We start from the raw sequence: 14893 nt of genomic DNA on the forward strand, positions 1-14893 counted from the left end.
GTATTGTGTTCGCGCGTCCCTTTAAATTCGTTATGGCTGATCCGTTGGTGATTCTAGACGACTATTGTAAGCTACACACGATACGTAGTAAGTAGAGACATTTTAAATAACCATAAATGCAAAAGCAATTAATTATACACAATTATATTCATTATACATGCACGTAGGTATCGTATGCTTGTAAAGAATATAACGCTCATTACAGTCCAATAATAATTTGGTCAGGTGACTGACACTTACTGACCTCAGCAACATGTCATCTGTCGATGACAAAGATGTGGACAGAGAGATCCAGCAGCTGCGGACATTTCAACCTGATGTCATACTTGTTTGACTATCCGCTGTGATTACGGCTATCAGACCAATAGAGTTCCAGATTTACAAACAGATAAAGAAAGGTTTGAGAGATGACTACCTCTGCTCAAGGCTGACCGTGCCTTTCACATTTTTTGAGTGAGCAGCTGGACAGAGACATCCAAGGAGGAACTGAAGGAGACCATAGCGTGATAGAGTTTGCATGATGGTACCTGAAGGACGCAGACAATCGCTATCTGTGTGTTTAGAAAAGATGACTGCTGAAGAAAAAAAAGAAACATATTATGCACCTGAGCGCCTTCGTACCTACTCTGGTAAGTGCTTTTATCAAGCTTTTTTAAAGCTCTACAAACAGGATGCTTATAATCGAATGCTGCTGCATTTCAGAACTTATTGTGTCTAGTTACAGAGTGCTTTTTCTCGTCCCTACGATAAACGATTATTTTATTTTATGGTATTTTGATCATTGAATGATTAAAATTGTAACTCTATATCATAGTTTAAATTAATATAATTCGGGCCTAAGCACTTCATTTATTTTAATAACAAGCCCCCCTCCAACACACACACTGCATGTCTGAGATAGTCCTAGAGAAAGTTCTAATGTTACGGGAGAACCAGCGCCAGAGGCAAAGTGTGGACAGATAATTAGAGAGTTCCCATGTAGCAACGGACTGAGAGTAAATGTCACACACTGCCCCATGACAAGACATTGGTGGGGCACGGATAGGTCGGCGCATTTTAGTAACAGCAATATAATATCTTTTAGAAATGAATAAACTTACAGCGTGCTCTGTGTTCAATGTGGGTTTAGCCACGTACTAGGCCATGGTTTTTCGCGCAGTTCTTGTTTTAATTATTCGCACGACGATTACTATAATTTATGTGAAATTTTGCGAATATATTATAGCATCTTTTTATAATCTCAACAGAAAATGAGGGAGAAATAAAGAAGATTCTTTCTTCTTGGACCCCTAAAAGCGGGAATGAGTTTCAGGTGGCGATCCCATCGTAGCAGACCAGTGTTTCAGGCGCACAGAGACTGTCGCGACGGTCAGCTATTTGACCTACATTAACGACCTGGTGTCCAGGTAGTTTTGCGGTCACAACAAGCTGTATTTGTTATGATATTCAGGTTTGATGTGTTGACTTTGCATAACAGGAGGTTACAATAAATAAAACCATCATGGGATATGTGTAATTCTCAGCATCAAAAATCTCCAGCCTCATCTATCTCCCTCATAACACACACTTAAGCGCTGTGAGTTTTTTCTAAACAGTATATATCACAATTTTGTTAAATCTCACAAGCATCGTCATAAACTAATATAATTTCCCACTGGTTTGACGAAGTTCGGTCATTCTGTCATTGTCATCACTTTGCTCGTGATGGTAAAAAGATACACTGAGAGAATCAATGAAACAAAGATGGCTGTTACACGACTGCGTTGTTTTCCTTGAAGGTATTTGATACACCGGGAATATGGCCGTTGAGGAGCAGTTAAGGAGTCTGTTGGAAGTGACTCGTCCCCGTCCACACGCCATCTTTTATTTCGTCAGGAAGTCCATTGCGACGACTGAAGACCTCGAACTGTTCAGACGATTTCAGACTTCATCGAGGAGAACCTCAGCAGCACGTGAAACTTGTTGTACTATGATATGAGGCGGTACGTTCTGTTCAAAGCGAGTGAAAGAAATGGAAAACATTTTATGTGAAATGAGTGAAGAGGCGAAAGGCGGCCACACTCTCTGGTTAATCGAAAATTTAACGCCAGAGCACAAGAAAAAATTATTTGCAGATCACATTAAGGATGTCCTTAATTCAACGAAGGAAGCTTCATAGCTTTGTGGTAGCAAACTCGAAAAAGAAAGCAAATCAGTTTGCTAGAGTCTATAATTAATGAGGTGTTACGTGACAGGTTTAATTTACAAGTAATTGAAAGGTAACTGCTTAATCTTTGCTTTTGAAACTTTTTTAATTCAAGTGAATGCCTTTCCACATAGTAGTCCATCGTTTTATTTCGAGATATCCCCAAAATGTACGCTTTCTTTATGAAAGAGTTCATTTGATGCATTTTCTATACATTCGTCTACTTTGCTAAATATTAGAGGACACCTTTTATGCGAAGCGTCTCTTTACACGAGTGTTATTTTGTGTGATCAGAACGTAACAATGTATTATTGTTAGTTATCGATCAGAACAAGATAAATGGACATTTGGGTATAATGTTTCTGTAGTTGGCTTCTAAGATTCAATAGGACAGTCAGAACTTTTTCACTTCGAGTAATATTGACCATTAAATATTATTTATAAGATGAGTTTTACTATGTTTATCAAATGAAGTTTCGTGATAGATTTTGTGAAAACCAACCATGTTTATGTCGCTACATGATTTTTAAATTCTGTACTCTCAGCAGCTCCTCAGAATTGTGTTGTATTCAAATGTATCTTTTGGGAATAAATTACTACATTTCCGCAGGCGTAGCTAAATTTGTTTTTTTTTACTAAGTTGTAACATAATATTTTTTTTTCATCCCTTATTGCAGCTATTGAAGCTTATTAGAATCAGATAAAAAGATGTGAAAGTGTCTACCTATTGATAAGAAACCGTAGTGTCGTCGTTAGCCTTAATTTTGTCGTGAATATTGTGAAATATAAAATTTGTGTTTACCTTAGTACACATTTCCTTTACGGTCTGTTGATGATATGGGCAGAGCGAAAGTCAAAAGTTATGCAAATAGAATATTATATCTCGGAAATAAAATGTTTCCTTTCAGTCGATTTCTTCGATTAATTATTGTATCTCTGGATCAAAAGTCATCAAAATTCTTGTAAAACAACTGTAAAATATAAATTGAAAAAACTAGTTCTTTCGTTTTAATAAAATGGGAGTTAATTACAAATTAAATGAATCGTCCGAAAAGTTTATTGTTACAATCAATGACTGCAATAGAAAGTAGTAGAGTATGTTTCTAAGTTTAAGTAATAGAAGTATTCTGCAACAATCTTTATTATATGACTTAAATGAATTAGTTGTCTTGTGCGGTCCTTATGACAAAACAAATGTGACTCGTGTGGCCATCGGGGTACCCTCACTTTGACTTGCCTACTGTAAAGTGTGTGAGGCAATTAGGTATAGATCAGGGGTGGGCAATTAATTTTCCCAAGGGGCCGCATGAGAAATTGGGATGGTTTTAGAGGGCCGGACTAATATAGTTAACTCAGTTTTACCCAATACTGTATATATAGTATATATACTGGCGGGGGGGCCAGCGGGCGGGCCGGTCAGAGACAGGAGGCGGGCCGGATCCGGCCCGCGGGCCGGCATATGCCCAGGTCTGGTATAGATGATATTGTTCTTGGAGGTGATTGGAATATTGTTTTGAATTTTCAGCTAGACTATAATAATTATAAGCATGACAACAATACAAGAGGGCAAAACAAATTGATAAGATGATGACAAATTTAGACCTGGTTGACATGGCGTGAACTAAATCAAGAAGCACTATGATACACTTGGTGGACAAAAAGGCCCCTTCAACAAAGCAGATTGGAATTCCTCCTTATGTCAGACACTTTCAGATCTTGTTGTGGATGTGGATATCTTCTTCTTTTTCTTCTTCTTCTTCTTCGTTCACTCAAATGGACACGCTTGCCTCCTGCACAAATGATGCTGTGCGCCGCAGGTCCTCCAGGTTGCCGTGTAGCTTCCTCGATACTGGCGTCTCATCAGTCCTGTGGACTGTGGATATCACTCCAGGATATTGAACTGACCATTCTTTGATCACTCTATCATTAAGCAACACAGAAGAAAAAAGGATATTTAATTTATGGAAGTTCAATTTATCACATTTAAAAGAAAAATATTATCTAACTCAAATAAATATTGTTATTAGAGAAGTTACAGACGAACGCTCAACCTTTTCATATGAAACGAATAATTTAGGAAATATTCCTTTGATGGAATTGCAGTTTGTTGTATCTGACCAAATCTTTCTAGACACTATGAAAATGAAAATCAGAACAAAAACAGAGGCTTTTGCAAGTGAGAAAAAAGTAAGGAAAAGGCAAAAATATTAGAAAAATAATTAAACAGCTGGAAGACAAAGGGAGGCTGAATGAAGAAAAAAATTAAAGAACTTGAAAGTCAGTCAATATTTCTGATCATTAGGAAAACGCAACTATGTAAGCAAACAAATTCGAAAATTATAAAATCAAAATGGGGAAAGCACCACGAGGTCTTAAGAAATAAGAACTTAGGTTCAAGCTTTTTTCTCTAATCTGTATTCGGAACGAGCAATTCAAGACTTCAACTTTTTTTTACATCCATGAAGATATAATAAAACTTACCGAGCTTGAACTTAATTTACTAGAAGGAACTATCACTTTTGTTGAAGCAGGTCAGGTCGTACAAAGTATGTTTAATAAAAAAGCCCAGGGAGCGATGGATTTACTGTAGAGTATTTTAAGGTTTTTTCGAAACAGCTTGGTCCTTTCATTGTTAGATCCCTAAACAAAGGCTTTCTAAAAGGAGTTATCAGCTACACTAAACGAAAGTGTAATTATATGTATACCTTAAATGGATAAGCCCAGAGATCAAATCAAGAACTGGAGGCCAATCACTCTCATAAATATGATAGATAAGGTTGGTGCAGCATGCATTACAAACAGAACGAAACAAGTTTTACCATCTCTTATTCATGCCTATCAGCGTAGTTTTTTCCATGGAAGATATCTTGAGGATAATATTAGACATATATGACCTGATAGAATATTTACATTCAAATGGACAGCCTGCTTTACGAATATGCCTGGACTTTGAGAAAGCCACCGATAGTATTAGTTGGAGTTTTATGCTTGATGTTCTACATTCCTTTGGCTTAAGCCCTCTTTTCTCTGAATGGCTTCACCACCTTTTATACAAATCTCAAACAAAGTGTGTCAGCGAATGGGAAATTATCAACATGGTTCCCAATTAGAAGAGGACGCAGGTAGGGCGATGCCATCTCACTTTATTTATTCATTCTGTGCGTAGAAATTCTGACTACTATGATCATGAAAAACAAATATATAAAAGGTATACAAATCCACAACTCTGAAAGTAAAATAGCACAATATGCAGATGATACAGAACTAACCTTGGAAGATCACAGAATGTCTTTTGAAGAAACTATGAGATATATAAAACATATTTTGAAAGATATCTGGATTAGTACTAAACACCGACAAAATCAAGTGCAATATGGCTGGGAAGCAAAACAAATTTACCGATTAAGTTCTTACAATATTTACAGATGCTGTGGAATCCAGAAAAAAGTGCAATTCTTGGCATTTGGTTTACAAATAATCTAAAAGACTATCTAAAATAAGTTGTGATAGTAAGCTTGCTAAACTTAGATTACTGTACAAAAGATGGTTAAAGAGACAGTTAACACCATTAAGGAGAATAGTAATAAGAGAGTATATTGCATCAAAAAACAAAGAAATTTTGTGAGAACTTATCTTTTGTAGTAACATAATTGGAATAAGCCAAGTCTATATAGGAGAAAGGTGGAGAAAAATAAAAACTTAATTGGACACTTAATAAATAAAAAAGGAAACTTCTTAACATACCAAGGTGTTCAAAATAAATTATGATGTTAACATTAACTTTGTCTCTTTTAATGGTCGTGTAAAGGCCATAAAGACATTTAAAATTTTTAATCGAATGAATAATTTATAACAGAATTATCTTCTTTTACATATGATACAAACAAAACCCTAAGAATAATTCCATCAATACAGAAAGAAGCAAGACTGTACTATAATAAAATGATGTAGAACACACAAATACCATTGTTTGAAATTTAACGAAAAGTAAACAGAAATGTTGATTGGCATGTCATATTTAAAGCAATGACTAATATAAAAGATATTAAATTAAAATGGTGTCAAATCAGAGTGCTACATTTAACTCTGGGGTAAAAAATGATATATTTTCCCACATGGAACTATAAGATAATGATTGTTCGCCCTTTGCAAGACGTATAAAAAAATAAATATTTAGCATATATGTTGGAATTGTAAATATGAAAACACTTTTGGAGAAATCATGTATTAGACAAATGTACAAATGCTCCAGGGATAACTATCAGTAAACATCTTGTCCTATTTGAATGCAGTAATAACTTCGAGAAAGATGTTGTACTTGACTTAATTTTCTGCTCGCAAAATCATACATATATTCTTGGTTTTAAAAAAATCTCCCTATCTAGAACCCTTTATTCAAATATTAAAACAGATATACAATTAAAAAATTTAATGCATGTTTAGAAATAAACGAAGAAAAGTTTACAAACACTAGCTGCAGGATAAACAACTTCTTCACTAGACATAATTTAAGTCGTAACAGCTAAAAGATTAGTGAGTATAAAGTAAATTTATTTGTAAAAGTCAAACCGGGATCTTTCATTTCTATACAACGGATTCAGATACATAAGTACAGCCATTAAGCCCATAGTTTACTAGTGATTGTTCCCTCTGTCTTGTATGTAACACTCGTCGTCTAGCTCGTATCGGACTATTGGCTACTGCATAATGGAGCATCATCTTGAAAAAGCCGACCCTACAACTACGGCTGCTCCGATGATGGCTAAGGTTATGTTATGGTTAATAACCCTGCCCCAAATACGTCTCACGAAACGTGCAGCAGATTCAGGTCTATGGGTTTCCTGAAGGCGATCAATGACTTCCTCCAGTTCCTGGGTGGTTCTTTCAATCGTGTCGTTTGTAAAATACATCCCGTTGTTTGGTGTTAACACGCTCTGCTACAACACAGACAAAAACAATGATGAAAATAAACATCTCAATTTTCTTTAACGAAAGATGCGAGACACGTGTCCATTATCTGTAGTCATATGTCATTAAGCCAGTTAGCTTAAAAATTATGTACATGCATGGGACTTCTTGTTGTTGCTAATGTGCTTTGACGGTAAAAGTAATTTCATGTAACGGTGGTAATGCTCGGGGTGGCGTGAGGGGATGGGATGGGGTGGGACAAGGCGGAGTATGGAGGAGTAGGATGGAAGGAGAGAGAATGGAAGGGCTTGAGGTAGGTGTGGGAGGAGTGTCTCTGCTTCTTGATGCCGCATGTGTTCACTACTGCTGCTTGTGACCTTTTTTAAAGTTGGTGTTTTTTCTCTCGTCATATCCAGTTTAATTTAATTTATACAAAAGGTTCTGAAGCATACAAACGAAAAACCCTTTGCGGACAAATGTCTACATGATCAAAGGCTACTCACACCTGACAATGCTTGCACAATGTCTCTGCGCTAACCCCGTTGCAGCCTATTTCGTAATTCTCACAAGTTCTTGAATTCTGTCTCTATCGTTTTTACTCTTCACACACTTTCAGGGATTATAAACAATGCACAAAATATTCTAGAAACATGTAGCATCTAATAATGACCCATGTCTCCGAGCAATCTACCTAACAGAGTCTGACAGATGTGGACCTGCTCTTAGAAGAGTAAACTCCCAGTCCAGCCGTGTGTCTCGGGATAATGATGCCCAGCTTGATAATGGTGCTTAGTTTGGACCTTGTGTCTGAAGTGATTTACTTTTAACACTAAACTTTGCTATATTTGGCGAGATCAACGTCTGTGGTTGCGGTGTTTGCACGTTTGAATAAGGTGCTGTTATGCTTGTTTCTGCTCTCTTTGTGCTTTCTTTATGTTGCATGTGTTGTTTGATAAAATTAATGATCGTGATATGGAACGACCTGTTCTGTTCCTGTGGGTTTCGATTTAACTCACCTAAGTCGTGCACTTTTGGCAGAGACATGTCTCTCTTGAATCATGAATTATTATCAGTTAAAAAAGGGAAAAAAAACCAATGTAAGGCACAGGTGTAGTTTTCGTTTTCCAAATAGAATATTAGTGGAAGTCACATTTTCTTAAATTTGCTTCAAGCTTATTCTTTTACAGCTAGATTTAAAAAGAAGGAAGGTGATCAACAAGAAAAAGTTGTCGTGATTAAGGCTACCACACCTTGCTACATCTTATTACCATAAATCTTGCCTAAAATGAATTCAGTTTACATGTCCAAACTGCCAGTGGGAGGATCAATAAGAAAGCCAAACACAAAGATAAGGTGTTGCATATGCAAAACCTTTGAGCGGTTGTTTGCGCTGATGATCAACGTGAAACCTCTGATCTCTATTCGCCATTCTCTAAAGGCAGTAACTCTAGAAAATTCTACATTACCTCCACGAAACAACTAACTACGCAATGCCAACAAAAGTTATCTGCGGTCTGACGGACTGGTACTTCTGGTTAGAGACACTGCATCCTTTTGTAGTATTTGAGTGTCCTCGCCTTCACTATAAGGTGTTTGGGTTTCTGTCCTGTCTCTGTCATCGCTGATATAATTGATGTCTATAAAAGTACTTAAAGCATCCTGGCCTACAGCGATTGAAGATTGGCTTTTTGGTTTGATCTCAGATAGACGAGAAGTGGAGATGGTTATACTTAGATAAGGAGGAGACTTTTACTTCGCGCCCTAATTTTCATTAACTATTCTCATTGGGTTTGTTTCTTTTTGGCATATTTATTTATTTTGGTGTATATAAGGGGTCCAGTTTTTTCCACGAAGCTTGTACCTGTGAACTGGAGTTAAGGGTCTTTTGGTTTAATATTAATTTAAATTGTTCTATTCCGGTTTCTTCCTACCCCTGTCCTTTCTTCTTAATGTGTGTGTGTGTTTAATTTTCTCGGTCTCCTTTAGTGGTATCGTCACAAATTACGACGTTGTCTAGACTTCTTTACAGAACCCTGGTAACATCTTAAAACCGAGAAATAAACACAAGACAAATGTGCACCTAACCAACAGTTCACGGCCAAGCCTTAATGAGACTGATCTAGTGCATTATCTTGGAGCAATACACTCATGAAAATTCTAACTGTAAAAGAAGTGAACTTACTTGAATCATATTATAGACAACCGTCGCATGCTGATTTCTTTCTTCAGGTGACCCCGTATTGCTCACAACACAGAATCGGTTAGACACGTCTTGTAGAAGTAACCTCAGCTCATCTCCGGCAGCCGCAATTTGCCTTTCTAGGGCTTGCCTCATCTCATCTGCTCATAATAAAACAATTTATATTTTTACATATGACAGAATATTTTGTACTTGTATACTACATTTAGAGAGATGAAGAAACTCTATTACCAAGAATAAACAGGTATTACACATTTCAACTCCTTGAGCATGTCCAACTATTGTCTAAGAGTAGAGAAAGTACGCGAGCATTCGAATGTACGGATAGACGCTGAGAGGCTTCATACAAGAGCTGACTGTTGTGTGTTCGTAGTTATGATCTGTGTGGACCCAGTATTGTATAAACCAGACCTGGGCAAGGGCCGGCCCGCGGGCCGCATTCGGCCCGCCTCATGTCTCTGACCGGCCCGCCTGCCAGTATATATGCTATATATTCTGGAGGCTGTGAGGAAAGGCGTTGTTCCACGTTGATAAGCTCTTTTCTTCTTTCGAAGATAGTTTAGGCCGAGGGGTGATAGACAAGACACGTGCTGGTGCTAAGGGACTACTCGCACGAGGAGTAGGTCTTAGTTCCTATAATCGGTGTTTTCGCTTCTCCTTTCGGGTGTGAAGCCAGGAACAGCGATAGAATCAACGGTCTACCCATCACCCGGTTCTTCAGTAAGGACTGGACAGCGGACAGCTTTTAGCTCTGCATGAACAACTTGTTTATTTTAGCCTTAAATTGAGCTGCTCATTGAGAGTTTTCACTGGTGGTTCCTTTTTATTTTGTTAGATCAGTAGTTAGCAAGTTAATGTAAGTATATTTCCGAAAAAGCACGTGTTGGCGAGGGTGCCGGAGAAAACGAGAGTGTAATTAGTCTGAAGATTAATTACGACACCTCCGTCTATCCCGCGTGTCTTCTTCCTAGGACTCACGACATCGTGGAATCGTAGTTGAAACCCTTACCCGGTGTAGCTCCTAGAGAGTCTCCGCCAGTGAAGACTATTACGAGAAAAGGACGAATGTTGTTCCCAAACAACCTCTGCAGTGTCCTCACGCTTGCATACTCTTCCTGTCAACATAGCAAAAGTATAGCAATCATGAACTTACATTAATACAAGAGAATATTTTACGAGTCTGAAATGCTAAAACCATCAGTAAAAATCCTTCAATATTGACGTGTTTACTAAATATTTCCCAGTATACTTCTATTTAAGCAGAACAACAGCTTAGATTACCGTTATTCCAACATTTTAACAGAGTTATGGGAAATTGTTATATTGCAGAACAACAGCGCATCACAATTTATTTAGAAGACAACTTGTTTGAAATGTCTGGTTAAATACAATCTCGCTTTTCTTGTATCAAAAATCTCACTTTTCTGTGAATTGTAAATTAGTTAAATTATAATTAAGGCACAAATTATTTATCAGCAAATTATCAAAGCAACTTAAATCATCATACGATTGATTACCAGGGTAAAGCGATTATTGCATCGAAGTACGATGACGACGACGTGAGGTCCTGGACTCCAAATAGCTATGGTGCTCAATATTTCTTGAAAAACTGTATCTTCGCTTACTCTGTCGCCGCGTAAACCAGGTGCGTCTACCACCTTAGAAACGGAGACAGTGCATTTGTGCAATGTAGGGCATACGAAGGTATAACAAATTGTTTCTTTTAATATTTAGAATCTGCGACACAGTTAAGTAGGTTATCATACATTATAATGATCAATTTTTCAAATCATGAATTTTCTTTAGTTTCCAAATGGAAATTAATGTGAACCTTTGTACATTGGACATTTTTTGTGAACACTTTGTATAGAAGGATAGAGGTATTCCTTTTAAATGAGATAAATTCCGAAACTCATGACCAATTTACATTTTTATAGTTGATATATATAATTTTATACTTGAAAACTTTACTGAGTCGAGAGACACATCACGATTTAAATACTCCTAATATGATTTAGAACTGGAACGTGTGATTAACAGTGACAACAGTGACGCGGCACAAGCTAGTTTGGAATGTGACCCGGCAGGACACTGTGCGCAGTGATGGAAGGAGTCAATACAAAGTCAATCAGAAAAAACAAACATAAAAAGTGGACTACCATACCAAACATGGCTGCCTTATTATCGTTTAAGAATGACCTAAATTGCAAGCCTTATCAGCAGCCACGTCTATCTGTTTGTCCCAGCAACCAGTACCGGAAGACCACCATAGTAAGTTGTCTACGGGGCCACTCAAGGTACGAATGAATGACTAAAAATGTTTCTCTCTATATATACACACGCGCAGTACATGTAGACAGTTTAAAAGAAATTCAAATACTTTAATACAAATTCAACTACAACCAACTCGTACACGAATGCAGATGCCAATCTCGCCTGCTTGCATGCCAGATCGTTCTTTTTGTATACGTATTACTTGATGTCATGCTCGTCTCTTTGTTTTTGGACAATATGAATGAGTACAAACTGTAAATACTTGTGTGATAATAAATTACAACGTAAATGGTTACAAAGACTGGATGTAGAAATTTGATTTCTTTCAGTCTGTGTTAACATTGTATGTAAAGGTTTGTCGGAAAGAACACAATAATATTCTGAAAAGGATTAATGTAGGTTCTTTGTAAATCTGCAAGTAGACTACGCATAATATGTGTAAGGAATAATAAGTAAATATAAGTAAGAATATTTATATTTATTGAATGCTTACTTACAATCTATGCAAGCATTATTTAAAATAATATTTGTTCTCTATTAGATCTTGAGTAAAATTTAAGCACTAGTAAATTATTGTATAGAGAGAAAATGGTAACTGAGGTAAAACTGCTTCTGGCTAAAAAAAAAATACTATCTGTACGTTCAAGTTGGATTATACAGGACATCTTGCGTAAGGCTGGAGCTGTCTAACTGTGATATTTTGCAATCATGAAGTACCAGGGCAGCAACAACAGAAGTGCATGAAGGGCCAGATATTATTTTGCGGGTGGCTTGCATGCAGTAAATGACCATGATTATCTATAACATTGTTCTCTTGCTAACTGATTGAGTTTTTTCAACGTTTTCACCAAAAGTTTTGTCTCTTTTTAAATACACAAGCAGCAATTAAACCGCACATAAATGAAACTTGCAAAAAACTGTCACTGGCATAATATCACGCTGAAAGAAAGCTTTTACACAAAATGGCGATACACTGGAATATCTATCTGAAATTCTTTTCAGCAGTCTGCTTATAAAGACCTTCATGTATCTCACATCAGAGGAGACACATCTGTGAGCCGATTGTTTTCCTTTTATGGTACTAGTTTTTGAAATGCATTCTTCCATGATAACCATAAGACCCTCATTTTTCGTAAACACAAGTGCCTCGTTGTCCAACATATTTTAAAGCAAAACCTGTTTTGACACTATACTTTGTCTAGGGAAGTACTTACAGTAACATTTCTCCCGTTGATGTGCTGTCTTGCATATTGACATTGGTTCGTTGCGGGATTGATTCCATTTTGTTCTACAAACACACGGCTGCCTAGGAGTGTGTTTCCTAGAGAACTCTTTCCACATCCTGTCCTGCCCAGTAATAATATACGAAGATCCTCCATTCCGATACACAAATCACTCGAGAAATATGCTCCAGAATTTGGCGTGACTACATCAGCCTATATAATAAAATATAACAAATAATCGTCACTCTTTCAAATTATAAATTTTACAATATTAATTAATTTATAAGACAAAGGACGACAGACTGGGACAGGGACAGGGACCTCTAGACGCAAGTAGAAGTTACAAATCTCTTAAGTTTCACTTAACTTTTGCCGCCGCAGCATCGCCTTTCCGAATGATTTTTTGAAAATATTATTTATTTATCATTCTCTTAGCCTTTCACATTTGTTAACAATTCTAGATTAGCGTTGGTCAAGACCGTCAAAGCCCTGGTAAATATTACATAAATACACGAACTTGCTGCTATAAAAATATTGCTTTACATTATTTAAATGAAACAGTGATTAAACTAACCCTACCTTCTGATTTGAAAGCACGTCCCGTAATCCTGGCCGATGTTCTGCTGCACGAAGCTTTTAACAGGCCGGAGGTAAATGCGTAAATGTGTAGGCGGGGCTAACTGTTATTTATGCTGAAAGGATGAACAATGGAGAGAGAAAGAAATTATTAGAGAGAATATTGTGCATGTGCCTTCATTGCATAATTTTGTAATTTTTTTCGTTTACACCCCTGCATAGTCATGCGATTTTTTGCAATATACACCTCGCTCCAAAACTGTTTCATTTACCACAGATAAGTAACAGATGCAGTAATATGTTTTGATCAAGTTCAGTTCTGCATTCATACACAATGGTGTCAGGTAGGTGCCTTGACCTGGAGTTGACTTCCCTGTCAGCGCATGAGTTGTTTACATCAGTACAATTTCTCAGGAAAGCGGTTTCAACAGTCACTGGTTTTGGGCCTATTCGTCTGTGGTAACCTCCTTGGCCTGAAGCTTAATGTGGATATGTCGACATCTCCAGGTTTGCTCATGACTACAACGACACACTATAATACACGAAGTGATCTATATGCATACTTCTCCATCTTCGTTCAAAATTATCTGGGTATTTTATCCTACGCATTGCGTTTAAGGCAAACAAAGAAAAGATAAATTTCATCCCGTAACCTTTTTATTTAGATAACTGTCAGGAAGAAGAGATGCGTAAAAGACTTTATAGAGACCAACTTAATGTAAGGGCGGTTCCCATCTCTCTCTCACTATCTGCCTTATCTCCCCAACTCTTATTGGAGTAAGGTCGTGACATATGGGTTGATCGGGGGACAATGGCTGTTCACGCCGACTCTCTCAGGTGGGGTAGAAGCTCGTAAAAGCACAGGGTAATGTCACCTTGATGCGTACTACTCCACTTTTATGGGGGAGAAGCCTAGTTCCTCAAAAATGCACTGTGCATATGACTCATCCCTAGCTTAATAAATGCGAAGTTGTCGCTAAGAAGCTACTTTTTTAATTTTCGTTGCAATTCAGACACAGGTCGAAAGAACTAGTAAGGCGTACGGGGCTCGGAGTGTTTTAAGTTAACAGTATCCCTCACACTTCTATATTTTTAAGTTTTTTTATATTAAAGAAAATCCCGAGACCTTTCTAGTGTATTCTAAATAAAGTATGTTTTGTTTTACTTATTTTATTTTTAACGTTTTAGTCTTTTTAAATTTTCTATCGACTGCTTTCGATTTACTTTGTCCCTTTAGGGGTAGATAGCCTATAGTTTACTAGTCCTCTTCGTAGTTTACTATACTGCTCAAATTGTAAAACATTTGACCTCGAGGACAAAGTAAAGTGGTAATATATCGATAACAAAATTCCATGGACATACAGAGTGGGTAAAATAAAAGTATTCAAAAGTCATAGACGTTGAACTGGATTTTAACAGAATATTTATTGAATCAGTGATTACATTTAGTTGGGTTAGTCTGAGTGTGATAATAAAAAATCTGCTCAACAAGGTAAGGATATTTTTGGAAAGCCATAAGATAGAGGG

General features: G+C 37.0%; 1 protein-coding gene across 2 annotated transcripts; it reads right to left on the bottom strand.

Moving 5' to 3' along the window:
* Positions 1-5311: 5311 nt before the first annotated feature.
* LOC112573670 (GTPase IMAP family member 4-like) lies at positions 5312-13501 on the bottom strand. 2 transcript variants are annotated; one of them, XM_025254241.1, is made up of 6 exons: positions 13370-13501; positions 12782-13003; positions 10811-10951; positions 10303-10408; positions 9276-9433; positions 5312-7119 (listed from the first exon to the last, which is right to left on the bottom strand). In XM_025254241.1, exons 2-6 carry the CDS (start codon positions 12944-12946, stop codon positions 6901-6903), a joined length of 789 nt encoding a protein of 262 aa, XP_025110026.1. In that variant the 5' UTR covers positions 12947-13003; positions 13370-13501; the 3' UTR covers positions 5312-6900. The 2 variants fall into 2 exon arrangements, with proteins under 2 accessions (XP_025110026.1, XP_025110025.1); XM_025254240.1 differs by having other exon boundaries at positions 5312-7122; positions 13370-13500.
* Between the last annotated feature and the right edge of the window lie 1392 nt (positions 13502-14893).

Source organism: Pomacea canaliculata, linkage group LG10, assembly GCF_003073045.1.
Source record: "Pomacea canaliculata isolate SZHN2017 linkage group LG10, ASM307304v1, whole genome shotgun sequence".
Lineage (NCBI taxonomy): Eukaryota > Metazoa > Mollusca > Gastropoda > Architaenioglossa > Ampullariidae > Pomacea > Pomacea canaliculata.